The sequence below is a fragment of the Aplidium turbinatum genome, chromosome 12, assembly GCF_918807975.1.
Source record: "Aplidium turbinatum chromosome 12, kaAplTurb1.1, whole genome shotgun sequence".
Taxonomy (NCBI): Eukaryota; Metazoa; Chordata; class Ascidiacea; order Aplousobranchia; family Polyclinidae; genus Aplidium; species Aplidium turbinatum.
The window spans coordinates 4,388,667-4,408,841 of record NC_137483.1 but is presented as its reverse complement, the minus strand read 5'-3'; the positions used below and the strand labels follow the sequence as shown (position 1 = coordinate 4,408,841).

At 35.6% G+C, this 20,175-nt stretch overlaps 1 protein-coding gene across 1 annotated transcript; it reads left to right on the top strand.

Moving 5' to 3' along the window:
- Positions 1 to 1,284: 1,284 nt before the first annotated feature.
- On the top strand, positions 1,285 to 18,138 carry LOC145780995 (potassium/sodium hyperpolarization-activated cyclic nucleotide-gated channel 3-like). The gene is made up of 15 exons (XM_082592687.1): positions 1,285 to 1,406; positions 3,473 to 3,607; positions 4,025 to 4,184; positions 7,985 to 8,116; positions 8,856 to 9,017; positions 9,592 to 9,724; positions 11,253 to 11,338; positions 11,771 to 11,917; positions 12,176 to 12,296; positions 12,732 to 12,854; positions 13,353 to 13,517; positions 13,690 to 13,799; positions 15,747 to 15,823; positions 16,333 to 16,411; positions 16,780 to 18,138. Exons 1-15 carry the CDS (start codon positions 1,285 to 1,287, stop codon positions 17,407 to 17,409), a joined length of 2,382 nt encoding a protein of 793 aa, XP_082448813.1. The 3' UTR covers positions 17,410 to 18,138.
- The last annotated feature ends 2,037 nt before the right edge of the window (positions 18,139 to 20,175 follow it).

Here is a 20,175-nt window from a genome sequence, read left to right as displayed (position 1 = left end):
TTTTAGTATAAACCAACCTGGAATCAAACCCAGTCCCACCAGTGTTAGAGATGATATTCAGTCGGCCGCTGAGCTGGTGGTAGATATTGTAAAACAGCTAGCAACTTAAAAGTCAAAGTGAAAAAGTTGTAATTAATGATGTTACTGAACAGTTCTTCGCTAACTTTCGCCACTGGGTTAATTGCTCACACTTGTGAAAAGCAAAAATTTCAGTTTGGTCATAACATTTTACATTTGGTCCTTCACCTAAAAACAGCAATCGGCTGTTTGACCGATTCATAAGCTGGCCTGCGCGATACTCGCAAGGGCATCGGTTCGACACTGTTTATGAGCACACAAGGATCTTCTTGGCATGTCCCACCGAGAACTTTTCTTTGTCTTTCTTTCTACTCAATACCGATGTTCAGTTTACGAGCATAAATTTCAATGCGACAAAAATCGTAATAGTTTTTCAACATGCAAAAAATGCTTGTTTTGAATGTAAGATTAGTAGTTTATTTAAATAATTTATTGTGTAATATTTCCATGCACCAGTGCCTAAAAGCATAGTAGCATGTGGTTTTTACTCTGAGTGTAGCGCATTATAACTGTTAGCCTACTGTTACTGCGTATTAATGTGGTATTAGAATATAATCGATTAGAAACAACTGGTGTATGTATATTGATTGATAGAATATCATAAGAAAGAGGGAGTTTTTGCGGAAGATCAAGCAGTTTCTCATTTTTTCATAGTTTTGGGAGGATTGAACCACTGGTGCAGGCTCGGTCGCAATGGTTACCATTGTTATTTTTTCATAATCATAAAAATGTTATGATTGTATTTATTGTCGCTCTACAACAGCAAAGGTCTTTTAGAGACCGGGCTCATCCTAAATTTTTGTATTGGATTTACGATGTCATCACATTACTACCCGACTGATTCTCACTGCCTTATGCAAGAAAGAACACAATCGGTACCGTGTTTAAAGTTTTGGGTATGACCCAACCTGGAATCCATTTCAAATCTTTCAGCACCAGAGCCGAAGGCAAAACCTTTCGGCCACTGAGCTGGTAGCCGAGGATTGGATTATTGTTATGTGGTGCTGCTGTGTATATAGACTCAAGTATTTATCGATTGCATTATAGGGGCCTGCAGGTGGTTTCACTTTGTTGCTGCTATTTTGCAAGAAATCAAACGCAGCTTCCTTTGCTGCAAGAGAATTAATACCGTAAGCAAATCACAAAAATTACTCAGATATATGGCTTTTCAAAATAATTTGTATTTATTCCAGGTCTTCTAGTTCTATGTCAGTGCCTGTAGCCAGGTTTTCAATGCGGGCGTACGGAAGCGAAAACGGTGTGAAGCAGGAAAATGAACGACTTAAAAGTACAAACAAATGGGTCATTCACCCTTACTCCAATATGAGGTATAACAGCAAGAATTTTTGCACGTATTTCATTGGTGGCTACTGACTTTAGTAGTGTAATTATGACCGTATATTGCGATATAGAATGTTATGGTGCTTGTGTCATGCTTCGCAGTTATTTTGCATTTAGTAACTATTCATAACTGCAGACAGTGCACACCGTTTCGGCCTTCTGGCCTCCTCAGTGCAGTAGGTACACTGGTATGGCCATGGATATATCTCCATGTGACTTTTTCCCATTTGTGGAACTTAGGCTAAGCTCCAAAAATGGTACTTCCGCCAACCTTGCCAAAGTGCTCAAACTGCAAGCAGTGAGCTTTGCTCAAGTAAAGTGCTCAATCGGCGTTGTGCTCAATCGGCGTTGTGCTCAAGTTGAGTTGTGCTCAAGGCAAAAGGCAAAGTGCTCAAGTCGGGTTGCATGACAGACTGTGCAGCTCATAAAAAGGGAAAATATTTATATACTTTATTCCTTAGTTATTCCCTTTTCCTAAGACTCTCCTTTGAATGCGAGCTATGCAGATCTGGGCTTGTATACGTAAGCAATCAAGATATTCTCCAACAATTGCGTCGATCATTACTGCAATTTACAAAGAACAGCTCACTATAAGAGAGTTCCCCATTGATGATACGTGAATAATTTATAAGCATCACATGCACTGCATTTGACCGCTGTCACTGTAATTGAAAGTTTGAAAGACAAAATCAACTACAGACAAAACTCTATCCAAATTAAATAAATGTGCAATTGCTACTTGAAAATATCGCACGACATTGTTTGTCACATGTTTGTTTTAAAGAAATTATATAAAAAAAATTCCCTCTGAAATATTTTTCCTCAAACAGCTTTTGGGAACATTGGATTATGAAATTATTTGGTTTTTACACGCCCGGCTCAAGATCACGAGGCGCTGGTTCGGCTCTCGGGGTCTGTGCTTGAACAACGCATTTCAGGACTGCTCTCCATTCCGAGGCACCTAATGAATGGAATAATTTCCTGGCAACAACACTTCAACAATTGGAAAACTTCACTCTGCCAATCTCGGTAACCTGCCCTGCGTCAAGAGCCTCTACAAGTATGAGAAGCTTCCAAGAATAACCTATCAAGGTTTTGTCAGTCCGAGGATAAAGATTCAAAAATCAACCAACTAAACCAACCAAAAGTTTGCTTTTTAGTATAAATATCGTCACGTTTCAAAATAGACATGAAACGTCATTATAGCTTACTCAACCCTACAGTGATGTGCGTTACAGACCATACTGACCAACTGAGCTTTTTTGCCTATGCATTTGCTCGGTAATTGAATATTTAGGTGAAATGGATGGGAAAGCCATCTCTTGCCTAAGACAACGCATACTCTTGAGAGGTGTCGAACCAGAGCCCTTTCGATTTTGCAGCAGAGATCTCACCACTGGGCAATGCAGCAAACATTGACTGCGTTAAATTATACTCAATAAATATAATAAAGAAAGCACCACAAAGCCACTCGATTTTAGATGCAGACAGTATAATTGTAGCCTAGTTCTTGTGAACACTGCCACTATTTCAGACTTTCTTGCCGACAACAATGTTATACTAAAAACAATACTAAACTAAATACTGTAGGCTACAATGCGGATGTTTAGGAGGATAATTTGAGGCAGGAACTAATCAAAGATTCTGACTCCTAAACAAGACATCTATAAAACAAGATATACAAAACATTATCTCAAGAAAGAAAAAAATACAAGAGGTTCATCAAGAGAAGAAGTAGTTTTCTACTAAAAAATAAAGTTGTCTCTAAAAAACCTGAAAAAGATGCAAACGTGTTTTATCACGATAGGAATCTAAACTATACGTGGTGTTTTTGTCCAATTCCAGGTCCTACAGAAAAATGTCAGGTTACTAAAATCATCCAAGGGCCGGGTATAAAATTACTGCATGCAAATTCTTGCCAATAATAGCTCTAAATAGCGTTATAATAGAAAATTTGTATGATACAAATAACATGTCGGCATATCAGCCACAAAGGAACAATTTGTTTTTTCAGATGTACGTGACTAAGAATCTAAGATTGTTTTTTGTTTAGATTTTTGTGGGATTGCATCAGCTTGGTTCTATTGATCATCAGCATGCTTGTCATCCCTGTCGCCATCACATTCTTCAATGATGAAATGACGACAGTGTGGTCATGGATTGCATTCAACCTTGCAATGGATTGCTGGTGAGAGGCAAAGCTATTTGTCCATGAACTAGCTTGTAAAGCAATTCTATATCACATTGATTCGACCTTTGCAGATGATAAATGTGATATGGGTTGATTTGCTGACTGAGAAATGTATCCTCAGGTAGCAAATCAATGCATAAACGGTTGATTACACAATCTGTTTGGGATCGTTAAAACAAGTTGAATCTACGAAGTGATGCGAATAATAAATTTGGTATTTTTAGTTTGTAATTTAGCACAACTTGTTTACTGCTTAGCGTTCTAATGGGCATCGAAGGAACCTTTACTTAGATAACCGCATGATATTTTCAGTACCACCGCGGTACGGCATTAACATAATAAAAACATGGTGTTGTATTTTTACTATTGTACACTGAACAGAATATGGGATTATGAATGTTCAATTTTTTTTAGGTTTCTTGCAGATATCGGGCTCAATTTTTGCACCGGCATTATAATGGACTCGGGTGAGGGCGAGGTCATTTTAAACCTGGCCACAATTCGAAGCAGGTATTTCAAAACTTGGTTTTGGATCGACCTCATTTCAACGCTGCCGCTTGATTACATCTTACAGGTTAGTGCATGCAAGACGAAAAAAGGGCCGTTGCTTTCCACAAATTGCAACACCTTACAAATTGTTTCTCGGCAGTCGAGTGTAGCAGGTAGTGCTGACGCCAGGAAGATCGCTCCTTTTCAACACCTTACAAATTAGTAGTTTGCGTTCTTCGAGAGAAAGGGACTGGCCACTCCACTCTCGTTAGTGCCGATAGCTTAGCATAATACAAAACTTATCTTCGAAGATTGAAATCAAGTAGGCAATAGGACTCACCTGTACCTCTAGCTAGTGTGCTTTGGCACCCAACTCAGTGGCTGCCTAGCTAGTGTCCTTGTCACTTTAAACTTGGGTTCGATACCGCATTTGGTCATACTATAAACAACCTTTTATCACTGGATTGTTTGTTTTCTCTTACTCGATGCAATGAAAATTACCTAACACTTCGCATTGTTGTAGTCACTCAAAAATGCATCCAAAAAATTGTGTATTTTTTTGCAAAGTATTACCCCTTGTGGAAACAAAGCAATAAATTCTACAATTAATATTTCGTAACTGCAAACAGAACGTCACTGTTTCAACCTTGAGGTCTCATCAGTGCAGTGAAGGTACACTAGACTTGAACGCCTTATTACTATATAAGTAATTCAGCGTGGTGATTATTCCAAGCGCTAGAAACCGGATTATTTTTCTGATTATTGTTAAGGATAAAAAAATATACTAACGTTTTCAATAAATAAAATTATATACGTTCTTCTGGTGCAATGTATATCATGTTTTTGACTAAATGCCTGGTGAACAGCCTCATTCAATTTTGAAAGGTTATCGAAGTATTTTTTAGCTCATATCTTTTATCAAAAAATGTACAAGTTACGAAAATCTAGGCCATCTGGCAACCCTAAGATAGCACATGATAAATTTCTAACAAAAACTCAATTGCGTTAAAAGCCTGGACTTAAATTAAGACTAAACAAGACACAATCCATTGCTTTAGTAAATTGGCAACATTCAGTCAATTCCTAGGTAGCACAACAGTTGTTTATACGTCTACAGACGTTAAATCAATGCAAAAAGGATTAACTTGCTCACTGTGTTAAAGATGATAGATTGAATGCGATAGATAATAATTTCTTATCTATTGTGGGCTTACATGCTAAACCTTGACGTTTTTTGATAAAAATTTGTTTCACTTGATTGGTTTGACGCCATGATTGCACAAACATTTGGAGTCCTCATAAGTACTAGAGCTGCCAGTTCCGCGATTTTCACGCGGAGTTGGGCTCGTTTTATTTTGGAGTCGCTGGAAAATTTGGCAATTGCGTTTTTTTCGTTTGGTTTCGTTCCATTTTTACCAAAATGTTTTCGATTTTGATTATATTTTTCGCAAATTTGTCATATTGTAGGCTATTTTAGGCTTGTTTTATTGGTTTGTTAATTCGAATATGGACAATTGGACATTCTTGTGTGATGCAAATAAACAGTAATAATAAAATAATAATTACTTGTGACGGTTGGGCTATTTTTCAGTAGCAATTGAATTGGAAATTTCGAAAACATGTGGCAACCTTGTCAATATCATCCGACTTGTCTTTATTGTTTTGCAAAATAAACAACAACAATGAGACCATTTTAAAAGTCAAGTGTATAGTAAGATTCGACCTAAAATCGAACTCAAGCTAGAATCAATCAGAATCAGACACAAAAACATTAACCAGATAGCAGCAAAATATTGCGGCACAAGTTCTAAATCTAGACAATCGTTCATAATAACCAAACACAAAATCAATTTCATCAAATACATGATATGCTGCGGATAAAAGAAGACAAGTTTTTAAAGCTGATTTTTGATTGCCGCTCAGTAAATTTAGGATATGACAGAATAAAAGAAGAAAACAAAAACTTAATTTTAACATTCGCACTGAAATGTCGTTTGTAGTCCTGACCGATCGTGCTTTTATTATTGCTGACACTGCGTCTGCAACGTCTGTTAAACGTCCCAACAAAATTCGTAAATTGTATGGAGTAAACCGATTTGTAGCCTACCTGTCGAACATTGGTGCATAAAGCCAACATGCCCTTGTAAAAGCTAATTAGCAAAAGCGCTGTGTTTTTCATAAATAATTCAACTGACTTTTACTTTCTTCTGTCTTGGGTTACTTTAGTAAGTTGTTCTTGCAATCAGTCAAACCAAACTCGTGAAACAGCAATTATGACTATCAAACACCGTGTGTCATATGACCTACCTTAAAAAGAAAAACTGATTAAAAATGAGAACTTGACTTTTGGTGCCATGAAAATGATAACTCTGACGTGACCTTGAAAAAGTATAAATGCACATAATAATCCCATAACAAAAATGTTTTGGTTTAAACTTTTGTAAAAGAAACATGAAAAAGTAAACATTTTTAGGTTTTAGTTTAAGCAAACACATTAGCTACATATGGCTACAGCACAAGCATGGCAACAACCTCAAAACCAATGACACGGTCACTTGATGACACTACGCCTTGTCCTTGAGATGGATACGACTGGATATAATCAGCAGTTTATCAAAATAGGTTATGACATCACAAAAAATGCAAAGCATTATTTAAAACAATTATACCTCTTACATCATCACTTTAAAATGTTACTACGTCATAAGCACTATGTTGAGGACAATTAAAACTTTTTTGTGATTATCTTAAAATCTTTACGTAAAAGCAAAATTATGTCTTCAAATTCGAGGTCAGCACATCAGAATTGCTTACAGATGGTTGTTAGCTTCTCTTGTAAAAATTTCTGGTTGGCCAGTGTTATATACAAATTTGATTTTGAAAAGTGATTTTTGATTTACGATATTGCAATAGAAAAATTACCAGTATTATTTACAGGGAAACATGTAACAAGTTAAGTGCAATGACTGACAATTTACTGCTTTTGTAGATAAATATCACCACACATATCACAAACCAACCACTTTCTACTTTAATTGACTTGTAGAAATTATGATAACCAACAAGAAAATAATTCCATTTGCAGGCGAGAGAAGTCGATCTGAAAACAAAGGGTATCGGCCTTTACTCAAATTTTTTGACGTGATTATTGATTTTTAGCCACCTGGTAGCACATCTTGCTGTGTCATTAATCTAGGAGACCGTTCTGGGTTAATTAAACATGCCTGAAAAGAAATCAATAAAATTTGGTTTTACATTGATTTGTATGTCACTTGGGATTTTATTTTAAATACGAAACGACACAAGAATTGCATTTTTACCTCGGGTCAATCAATTTTAAGTTGCAGTCATACGTCGTATATCAGAGTGTTTTTTACACTAGAGTCAAAAATAATAGCTCAAAGGACTGCTTCACTTCCATGTACTCAACAATTTAGTAGGTAAATAACTGCAGTACCACTTAATCACTCAAACATGTCAAACTAACCAACGGCTTTATTCTAGAATCTAAACCGATTGACTATATGATGTCATATTGGATTTGCATTACAAATCCAATTTTCTTTTCGGATGAAAGACAAGGTCTTTCCTGACAGCAAAATCAGTCATTTTTGCATTGATTCAACGTCTACGGATTTTGTTGTCTCGGTTTCGATATATTTCTTTGTTTGTCTAAATCAAATCATGTTAAATTTTGTGTTACTTGTTTGTATAACAATTTTAACATTTAAAAATAAAAACAATAAAACAATTTTATTGCAAGTGCAACAGCTTTAAATTTAAAACCAAGTGTTTTTCTTTGCATTTATCAACTCTTCTGAAACAAATAAATAAAACAAAATGCACCTTTGGTTTATTTCATCTTCAATTGTATTTTTTGGTCAGATGACCACAGGTGGGTCCGCATCCGGGAATGCGTCACGGGCAGTTAAATTGTTTCGATTTGTGAAGCTGGTCAGCCTACTGCGCCTCCTCAGAATATCAAGACTCATACGATACGTCCACCAGTGGGAGCAAGTAAGATAAGACAATTGGTTTGAGCATTTAAATATTGATGAAGTAATTTATCAAACTATGTCGTCACAAACCAACAAACATTTAATCTTCCGTTTAATTAGCAACACCAATAGAGATTACTACACAATAGAACAGAAAGAAAAAATAAACAAATAAATTGAAAATTAGAAATAATGGCGTAAAATCAAAAACATTGATAAGATAGACTCTGATAGAGGTTACAAGTTAAAAAGAAGGAAATTTCAAGTTAATAGAATGCAGTGTCAATCAGCAACATAAATTTAACACCGGTATCCAATAACTTACATTTCTAATAAACCCACAGCTTTTTGTTAGCTTAAGTTATGTGTTATTTAATATGAGAGTATTGTGGATGTATTCTGTAGAAGCAACTGCATTAAAATAGCTTCATATATCGCTACACCACCCAATACAAAGCAGGTATTTTCCTCTTGTAGCCAAATTTGTTGGAAGCGGTACAACGAGTAAGATTCACGCTGTAGTCACGTGGTCTTAGTTAATTACCTTGCCAAAGACAAAACTGCATGTTCTTGAGCGGTGTCGAACTAGCACCCATTGGAACGTCGTACAACCCTCTCACCACTCAACTATTCAGGGACGATTTGAAATGCCGGAAAAAATGCTCGCTTTTTTACTATTTAAAATAAAATCCAGAATAATGCAGCGTTTTCTTTGTTACGTAACAACATTATATAACTTACTTATTCTACCCTTCCAGATTGTTGGAATGCAATACGATCTAGCTGTTGCTGCAGTCAGAATCTTTAACCTTGTTTGTCTGATGTTGCTTATTGGGCACTGGAATGGTTGCATTCAGTTTCTAGTTCCAATGTTGTATGGTTTCCCTCGAGATTCCTGGATAGTCGTCGACGATTTGCAGGTAAAACAACAAAACGGAAAACATCGGTAGCGAACAAAAGTGCTTTTAGCCCAATTTTGTTTTATCTTTTAGCGTAACATTATAAGAAAAATAGAACTAACATGTGCAAAGAGGAATGTTATTCTGGTTTGTTGTTCATAAATAAGCGTTAATTGTTTGAAGAAAGATCATATTCTTGTACTGGAAAATTTGTACGCCAATATACGTGAAATGGAATCAATAAAATAAGCTAACAAAGATCTTTAGTTAATTAGAATATTATATCAAAAAAATGCTTTGAGAAAAACCACAAGCCATTGAAATAATGCCATTCCATACAGCAAATTAGCCTTTTTTATTCTAACTCAACGTCTGCAGACGTTGAATCAATGCAAAAAACGCCTAACTTGCTGCCTGGGGCGTAATCACTTTCAAGAACATCAATGCAATGATGCGATTGAACAAATTACAATCCTATCAAAAAAAGAGTAAAATCTACTTGTAGTATCCCAAGTAATTTAAAAACTATTAATAAGTTTTTTATTGTTTTGACATTAATTTGTATTGGTATACATTGCGCTTATATTTTTGCTAGGACAAGCACTGGTGGGAACAGTATTCCTGGTGCGTATTCAAAGCCATGTCCCACATGCTGTGCATTGGCTACGGACAAGAGCCGCCCAAGAACATGATGGACTTGTGGATGACGATGCTGTCTATGGTATCAGGTGGCTTGGATGTAGTGATTACAGTTTAGAACTTGTCCGCCTGACTAACGAAGTTGTGAAAAAAACAACCACAAGACCGAGAAACGATGGTTTAAGGTTTAGAGTTCGTGCGACACCATTTAAGAACAATTCTCTAAGGCTCCACTTCCACATGCATGCCAAACTACCAAGATTAAGCTTTCAAAGAGGCCTTCCTAGTTTGAAGACGAAGATTTCTTCAATCAATGAAACTACATTGAAGGGATCTGTTCCAGATGATAACTTTGACAAAAACGATATCAATAACATTCAGAACTTAATGTTGCATATTTGACTAGTGAAACACTGTAACAGCGTTGTTAGTGTAAAAACAAGAAGCATTCATTACAATTCTGCTTTGATAAAAAAGTAAACGACAGAATGACTGGTATAAATATGACTAATAATGACCAAGTCTTGGACCTTCCAAATAAGCTGCAAGTTATCTACAGTAAAGTTAATTTTTTTTTTATCTTGAAGGGCACCGCTTACTTCGAATTCGCCACTGATTGCATAGATAATAATTTATTTATATGATAATGTATTCATTTTCTTAATCTTGTTTGCTGAGACTGTCAGCACATAGATATCAGCAGTTATGCGCGGTTAAAATGAAAGATTTAAGTGATAGCATTCGCAAGAAAAATATATCATACTGCAGATTAGTGTGCACAGCATACAAGTTATTACGATAGACAAAAATTAATATCACAAACGGATTTTGATTGGTCGAAGGTTTTTCTGTTTATATTCTAATGGTACGATATACGAGTATTTTTGGATCTTCTCACATATTTTTTCAATTTTTACTTCCCTGCATCGAGCTCACTTTAATTTAATACTAATGTATACAGAACAGTTAAGAATCCAGTTTTTACATAAGGAAGAGAAACGGTAAGAAAGCCTTGTTTAGTTGATAAAACCTGGATTTTTTTCATTTTTCAAGCTAAAGTATTCAAAGCTGTTTTAGTTTCTTGCATAGCGAAAAATAGTAGTGACGTTATAGCATGTGGTAAATCAGTTAGATACACGCTTAGCCTCGGAAACGAATAAATTACAAGATTAATTAATGATGGTTCAACTTTGAGGTATGTACTTGAGCAATGCACTTCAAGCAGAGCTATCCAGTCTGCGACAACTTGTGGATGAATTAATTTAGCAAGTAACTTTAATCTGACCATGAGCGAGAAAATTCACTTTGTCAATGTTGGTGACTTGGTCTGTTTCAAAAGTTCAAAGTTCTTGCAAGTAGCCTATGTGAAATTTCTAAGATTAAGTTTTCAATAAGGCTTTCTTAGTTCAAGAATAAAGTTTTCTACAGTATAATAAATTTGATTTTCGATGCTTCGGTTATCTCAAAATTAAAGTGCTCATCAATGTTTTGCATAAGTACACATTACTTGCATTTGAAGGTGATTATGAAATTGTGAATGAATATATTTTAATTTGGAAACATTGAGACCCACTAAAACGTGCTATCTTCTCCATTTAATCTGTCTGTATAATGCAGGAGCCGTTTGTTTTGCCATGTTCATTGGTCATGCAACTGCACTAATCCAATCTATGGATTCGTCTAAGCGCCAATATAAGGAAAAGGTTTGCATGGCTGCTATTACATATAGTTTCATCTGACACATTTATTTTGTTTAACTCACTTTAGTTTACAGTGGCACTATTGTACTGTATTTGTATCAAGTTGATTTAAAATAATCATATAGAATGTTTATTCTTTTTCTAAAAAATATGTCTTATTTGCGGTGCATTTAGTTCATAGGAAGCACATTGGCAGTCTATTTAGCTAGTCTAATTAATTTTGGCAACTTTTACACCAATTGGCTGTTGTTTGCATGCATTTCAGTATATACTTATACAATATGTTAAAGTAAATACTGCATTGTTAAAGTTATATTGATAATTGTTAAAATATTGTTTATTGTTAATCAATATTGTTTATTGTTAATCAATATTGTTAAAGTTATAAATTAAAGCTTATATTAAATTGATTAGGAAATTGTTTTTGGATTTCAGTACATGCAGGTGAAAGAATATATGAGATATCGGCGTCTACCCAAACCCCTTCGTAACCGGGTACACAAATACTACGAAACCCGTTACCAAGGCAAGATGTTCGATGAAGAAGGAATACTTGCCGAGTTGTCTAAAGGATTACGGGAGGTGAGATGTTTATGCAAACAAAGGGTGAGCTAGACAAAAAATTATGTAATTGTTGTGACATTGCGGTTGCACTGTGACCAAATAGCTGATCGATTACACTATTAGGTTTACTACTAATAGGCTGCTTGTAGCAACAAATAAATCAAATGTATTTCATATCACAAACTACAAAAAAGAGTGCTTTCACATTTGACAAGTTTTTTTTTATGGTTTAGAAGATAATTTTTTCGAATGTTTAAACACGATTTTCTGCTTCAGGAAGTAGTCAACTACAATTGTCGCCACTTGGTGGCTTCCGTGCCGTACTTTGTGGGCTCTGACCAAGAGTTTGTCACTGGAATTGTTCAAAAACTCAAATTTGAAGTTTATCTCCCTGAAGGTAAACATTTTTCAAAACATTGCTAGCTGTGTGTTACATATATCTTTTTCACAAATATGCCTAATAGCCTATGTACGTTGCGACATTAGTAATAAATTGTTTCTGCTACACCATCAAGGAAATTTCTCAGAAAAGTGTTTGTTCTTTTCCGGTTGTTACAACACATACAATAAGCCAAGAATTGTACCCACTCCACTTGGCCGGCACGTTGCAACAACAGATGAAAATGTTGAAAAACAGGGCAGTTGTTACACCTAGCACTGACAAGGTGTAGACTACTTCATTTCTTTTAATGCGAGAGTTATGATTTTAAAATTCTTACAAGTTAAAATGGCACAAAAACCTTTTTGAAAGAATAAAATGACATGTAGGCCTATTGCTATTTGAAGACTGCAATATCGTATTAAAAGTATTATTTTTGCTATGAAACAAAAGATGTGATAGTGAAAGAAGGAACATATGGAAAGAAGATGTATTTTATCCAGCGTGGTTGCGTAGAAGTGCGTAAAAGCGGCTCGGAACAGGTTTTTCCACTATCCGACGGGTCTTACTTTGGAGGCAAGTATTGGATGAAATGTTTTCAAGTTGTCGGCAAGTAAAGTTTGGTATCACCATGATGTGAATGGGTTTTACATAGAATTTTTTAACTTTTTCTTAAACTTTTTTTTCTTGATTAGGCTAACAAAGATGACCTAAAAAGCATCAAGATAACTTTACTGCTTAACCCTTGTAACCAACTACTCATGCCGCTTTCGTTCGGACATGTACAAGTGGGGCCTGGCTCCTTCATCAGAATGCGAGTGTGGCGCCACGGAACAGACCGCAGACCATGTCATCCACCACTGCCTAACCCACCGGCCTCCACATGGTGCGCATGGTCTGAGGGTTCTGGACGACGAGACTGCTGAGTGGCTGAATATTTCCTGCCCTCCAATCTAGCCTGGAAAGATCGCTCATACGCCATCATCATCATGCTTCAAAAATGTTAAATATTGTATTTTCAGCAAAGTTAAAGTCCAAAAGACTTGCTAGTTTTAGCTATTTGTGTTTTTGCAGAGATTTGTCTTCTTGTACACGAACGTCGTGTCGCTTCCGTGATCTCCACCAGTTACTGTCACATATACTCCCTCCATGTTGATGACTTTAACAACATCCTGGAGCACTTTCCCCTCAAGAGAGCTACTCTGGAAAACGTAGCCGCAGAAAGATTGAAACAAATTGGTGAAAACTGTTACAATTTTAACAAATTGAAGCTTGTTTTATTTGTGGACCTCATAACAGTACCATGATGCTTCGTGGCAGTTTGCATGGTTGAGTGATAAAAGCAATTCAGTCTAATGACAAATCGTGATATCCATGTCAGCCAACCACTAAGTGAAAAATCTTGCTTTAGGTAAAGATAGCGAAGCTTTGAACAACAAGCTAAAAACTTCTGACGATAATTCCTCCGAAGCTAAAAGCCTTGCTGCCAGAATAGTCCAACACGACAAAACAAGTGACACGGTAATTTACTTATTTGTTATTCACTATTTTATTCAATTACAGCAGATTTGCAAAAGAGCTAAAACCATCCCAGCCAACAAATTAGTTCTTTTAGATTGATTCCTTTGATTCAACGTCAACAGACGTTGCATCAACGTAAAAAAAATTGTAAAGCTGGGAAATAACCATGGATGGTATGCACTTATTATTTAGTTGAATGTTCATCTGAACTAAAAAAAATTGAAAATAGAAAAATACAAGTTTTTGCGTCATTTATACATGTGCACACACCGGTATGTAAAATGAATTGCATCCTAGCTAGCCCAGACAGCAAAATGCATCATTTTTACATTAATTCAACATCTGCAGACGTTGAATCAATGTAAAAATAACGAAACTTACAGTTTGGGTAATCGTTACTTAAATACGAGTAGACTTAAAATAGTTTAAAAAAAAATAATAATCATAGTAGGTTATCGAAAGATAGCAGCCTTTGTATCAGCCTACAATCTTTGCCGTTAACTTCTTTCAGATTTGACACCTTTACAAAAACCGATTTGTTCATTGGGACATTTGCATGTTAGGTATAATTGAAGCGTTTAGAACGAAAAGTGACTAAGTCACATTTTCACTCGAATTGAGTTAAGTACAAAAACGTATTGCTTTCATTGTCCTTTGTCACCAGACACAAAAATATTTTGGTATAAAGGTTGCTAAGCCATTATTTTCGAATACAGGTTTTGAGCAGAAAGGTAATTTTTTCTTCTAGAAGTAGCTAAGTCTGTTCTGACCAATAGCGTCGAGTCATTTAAACACGTGACATGATTTTTATTTTGCTTTTTGATCGGGTTCCATTTTAGAGGATATAAAGTCATTAGCTGGTTACCGGTTATTTAGACTAGGACACTGCTTCTGGTTTAGGTAGGGTAGGTGAAGGATTAGGATCATTGGTAGTGTTAAAAACGGTAGTGTTATCAGCTTTTAATTGTAGATATTTTGCATATAAGTGATCAAATACCGGTAGTATTTATAGGCCTACTGCTTTCGAATCAAATTCAGCAGTCCACAGGTCCAGTTTGCAAGAAGTTTAGCAGTGCAGACTTCAATATTCCTGGGACATGATTAGGCTATTCGATGGAGTGCTGGTGCCAGCAGATAACGAAATGAAGTACACTTTTCCTAAGATTAAGTAGCCTATTAGATTGGACTATTATTTTTATAACTTACTGTATTTTGTAAAGGTCCTAGCCTATCTACCAGTCTTCTTTACTTCTGTACTACACTACTAATGAAGGGAAGAAGGTTTTGAGAGTGTACCCAATTATTATTATGTAGTCTAGTAGGCCTAACCCAATTATTATTCTACTGTACATTGCCAATGAAGGTGGGAAAGTCTCTGTACTTTACCTGTTTTTTACCCCATTAATTACCAGTAACAGTTCTTATGTGCTACCAGCCTATTTTTTTCAAGATATTTCTAACCCAAAATAATTCTTTGCAGATTATTCCAACGTCATATTAGTGCGAGGTTTAAAGAAATATATTTAAATAGCTTACTTTACAGTAGTATCTGGAGTAAGAGATGGCAAATTCTGTTAGGCCTATAGAACACTTAAAAGTGCTTAAGTCCATCATTTGTGTCTAAAAGTGCCTAAGTCCAGCAATTTTGAAGAAAAGTGCATAAGTCCAAAAAAGAATATTATCAATATTTTTTGACAAGTTCAACTAAAAAATCAATTAATAGTGCAATCAGAACTAGGCTGGGGTTGTAGACACTGACATATGGTAAAAACAAAAAAAATCTTGTAAATCTTGATTTTACAATGCAATTGAAAACTGTACATGTCAATATCTCCTTAGTAGTATTTTGTGACTTGGTCACTTTTCGTTCTAAACGCTTCAATTTGAAAAATGAAATTATGTTTTACTAAAAATAAATGCATAAGATATTATTTTAATTTTGTTCAGCCAAATATGGCCGGGAACCGCTGGAACAATAAACATCGTTCTAACTTAAAAGAAAATGAGATGGGACTGAAACAAAGGTACGAAAATTACTTGTTAATGTACAAAATCGTGACCAATAATTTTCAATCAGCTCTGCTATAGGCACCGCATTTAATATTGAAATGCTGAGCTCATTATGCAACTTTCGCCAGCGTTCTCCTTGACGTATGATGTCCCCAAGTGTGCTTGTTAGCTCTCGTGGCCAATGTACTGTTGCTAATGAGATATGAAGTTACGCTAAAAATGTACAAAATTTAAAAGTGTAAAAAGATAAACAAAAATCTCTTCGAAGTTCATCCGATTTCTATTGAATATGATGGAACTGTGAAAGTGGCATAAGATGTGACGCCTATTGGTGCGATTTCTGTCGTGGCTGTGTCAAAATACAACAACACAAACGGACTGATGTTCTGTGCTCTGTTGCATCTGCTACTGCGCTACCACAGTGTGCTTTGCACGCAAGTGTGTTGCACGTTGTCACAAAAGACACGAAAAAATTTTAATTTTTTTTTTCGCAAAGTGTTATCTAAACATATTGACATCACAGAAAATCTCTTATTTCTGAGAGTGATTTACTCCAAAGTCAAAGCCAACAATCGCTAAATGGATCTAAAGACCAACTTAAGGTATGAAACTTCCGCAGTGCTGTATTTTGTTTTGGCGGCTGCTAACCTGTTATGAACGCTCAACAGTCGCTGCATGATCGCCGTAAGAACATAATAAAAAAAATTATGTTTGTTGTGAAGTTAACTTATAGAAAAGACTGAGGAGGCTACAAAATTAAAAGCTAAAAGTAATCAACTACACAATTTATTGACGTTATTTTGACAATTGCAGATTGTCTTTATTTTAACAATTTTGTTGTGTTTTGCATATAGGCTAGAATTTATCTACAGATAACGGTAATATTCTCCCTTAAGTGTGACTTTCGGTGATTACGTCTTTTTTTTGCTTTTTTAATATAGGCCTAATCATTATTTTTGATACGGCGCAGGGCAAAACAAATGAGCTCAATGATGCAACGTCATGCTTGTCAATGAATGAGACAACTATTCAGCAACCAAGTTTATCTAAAGTTACACAAAAGTCGAGGAATCTAGATGCAAAAAAGCGTTTTACAAGAAGAATACCGAAACCCAGATTACCAAGATTTGGTTTGGTGAAAAAAATATCTAAACGACGAAGCGCTGAGGATTTTGAATTTATGTCTAAAAGATTGCAGCGTCCAAGGGTATCACAATCTTCGTCTGATGATCACCCACTGAGTATGTTTGCTGAGAATTGCCACGATGGTCTTCTTTCAAGAGAAACCCGCAGAGAAAGCTATACTATGATAGACATGGGAGGATATTGTGATACTAATAAACAAGACGTCTCACTTCCGGACAATGACGATCATCAGCAAGCACCTAGTGTGGACAAGTTAGAAAACCAAATTGATAATATTAACGAATCATCTAAGGATTGTTCCAAAGAACAAGAAATCATACCAAACGTGGACACGTTTGAACGTACAGAACACACAAACAATGGGGAGATGTTTTCAACGCCCAATGACATAAACACCTTTTCATTTTCAAACCCTGACTTTGATCCAGCTGTTTCAACGAACAATTTCACTTGACTTATTAATTGGGATTGTTGGTTAGATTTTATGTTATTTGTGATGGAAACCACAGCAACACCCTCAAACAAGCTTCTTAAAATAAAAGTTAGCAATAAAGATTAGGGCAAATAGAAATTGGACCGAAATCTTTTTAACTAACTTGTTTAATACTATTTCACTGAGAGTCTTTTTTTCTGCGACCCAACATTGCTACGTTTGCAAAGTTTGTTTACGTCTTCACTATTCTCTTTTTTGTTTTTCATTTTTGTATTTTTTTATATGTCTAATTGTCTATAGCATTTAGCGCTTCAATTCTTTGCTTTTATTTTTTTATTGCATTGAGGCTTGCCACAGCACAGCTGTGTGTGTGCTCTTGAGCGGTGTCGAACCGGCGCCTATTCGATTGTGGTAGCAGGGCTTTTACCACTCGGCTATGCGGCTGACGACAGCCAATCATTTGCTGTAATGAGTGGTATCAGTGATTCAGATACTTGTAGGTTTTGTTGACAAAACTAAAATTAACTTTTCTTCTTCACTTACCAATAAGTCGGAGAACTGTGTGTTGTATAAAGAAGTTACAAAAAATTATTTAGCTACAATTAGTAATTTATAAGTTATTAAATTATAAATATCACAGAAATTGTTTAGACAAGATAAAACGGTATGAAAAAAGTATCAATTTTGGTAAAAGCTAACATTGTTATAAAATATTTTCTTCCAAAATGGCTGGGGTATCATTATTGTACAATGACCACAATGTCTTCAGTAATTAAAATGATTTATTTTACACCAATTTGGTGCAAAATAGCGCAAATAAAAGTTTCCACAATTGGCGATTTCAAGCCAATTCTCGTAGTTATTCTGGGCTGTGCTTTGGAAGGTTTCTTTTGACATTTTCTAATCAGTCGTTTTCCAGTGGCAGGTAGTTGATTCTACCCAGACAGCAAAATCCGTCTATCTATATTGTTTCAACGTCTGCAGTTGATTGGTTTTGAATATTTTTTCTCGGTCTGATGAAGTCTCTGATAGATTATTCCTGGTAGTTTCGCATACTTGTAGAGGCTTGTGATGCAGGGCCTGTTGCCGAGATTGACAGAGTAAATTTTTCCAATTGTTGTTGAAGTGTTGTTGCCGGGAAATTATTCCATCGACTGGGTGTCGCTGAATGGAGAGCAGTTTTTCAATACGTTAGCTCAGTGCTCAAGCGCTCACCCGGAGAGCCGAACCAGCGCCGCGAGATCTTGGGTCGTGAAGCTTGAGCACTGAGCTAACCAGGGTGAAGATCTTCTGTTCTCATGAAGGTAATTTATTTTCCACTTTTCTCTAATTTTACTTGTAAATGACCAATAAAATTATTCAAATAACTACATTGCAGGAGTTTTCCTGCCTAACTATTTTCACCAGGCTTTGCAAAAGCTGCTTATTAAAATATCCAAACAAAAAGCAACAAACGGAAGCTCAGTGACGTGATGTCTTCTTATCAAAGATCCTTTCGAACTGAAAAATAAAAAAAACATAAGCACAGGAATGCAAAGTGTTTGTGTAATCAACAAATTTAAACAAAAAAAATATTTGAGCGGAACAGTTCAGCAAACACGATGCAAAGTGGTCGATAAAACAACGGATTTTAATCAATTGTGCAACTACGATCTTATTGTGCTCAGCAAAGTATTTACCTTGTTCATTGCATAAAAACAACGTAAACGTTCAGCAATTGTTACGATAAGATAGTTTCTAATTCTTCACTTGACCTACTTTTTTGGAATTCTGAAAACAAATTGGATCTTCTTTCTGAAAATTGTATTGGAATGGCTTGGTGATTAAGGTTACTTTCACAATCTGACTGCTAGCGTTTTCTTATAACATCCTCAAACGCTGCTCCAGCTAATAAATTAGTTCACAAATTTCCATAAATAAATCGGCAAACTGTTGCTAAATTTCGCATCAATTTACTTTACTCATTAGCAATAGGCAACAGATATTACGTCATCTTCAGCTTTTTGTTCTTCACTACAAAAAAAAAGGAATATTCAAATAGGCTCGTATAATAAATCTCTTGTAAAAAGATAAAGTAAATTATGAACAGGCTATTACTACGCATTTTCAGACTCTAATTTTAAATACGTAAACGTCAGACCTATGTATAACATCATTCTTTACTTTTTCATATATATCCAAAACAATATAATTGTTAGATCGAAATGCCATGTACCATAGCAGGCTACATCGTTACATCGTTCTAAGAGATATGTATCGATGAATTATAATAGGTACGGCCACCAAACCTAATAGTGCAAACAAGTAGATGAATTGGTTGAAAGAATCAGGGCTCATTTTTAGACACAGAGCTAATTTTTAAGGTCGTATTTTAATGTAAAATGTATTATAGTAGGATGTCATTGTTATCGCCCGCCTGTTATTCACTGCATTATGCAAGAAAGAACACAATAGGTACCGTTTTTAAAGTCTTTGGCATGACTCAACCTGGAATTTCACCCAGACCTACCAGCACTAGAGCCTACTAGCACCAACGACGATAGCCACTGGGTCACTGAAGTGATGGCTTGCTTACGGTTTTACTCCTGCGTCGTATTTTTGAAATGAACACTTTGTTTGCTATCCTGATCTCATAACTTGGAATTTCAAAGTTTGTGAATTCGATGAGATTTCTTCAAGGACAGATCGAGATTACATTTTCTGCTGTAGGCAAAAACAGAATTTCCTCAAATACTTTACAAGACGTCTCAGACAGCAAAATCTGCCATTTTTACATTACTTCGATAC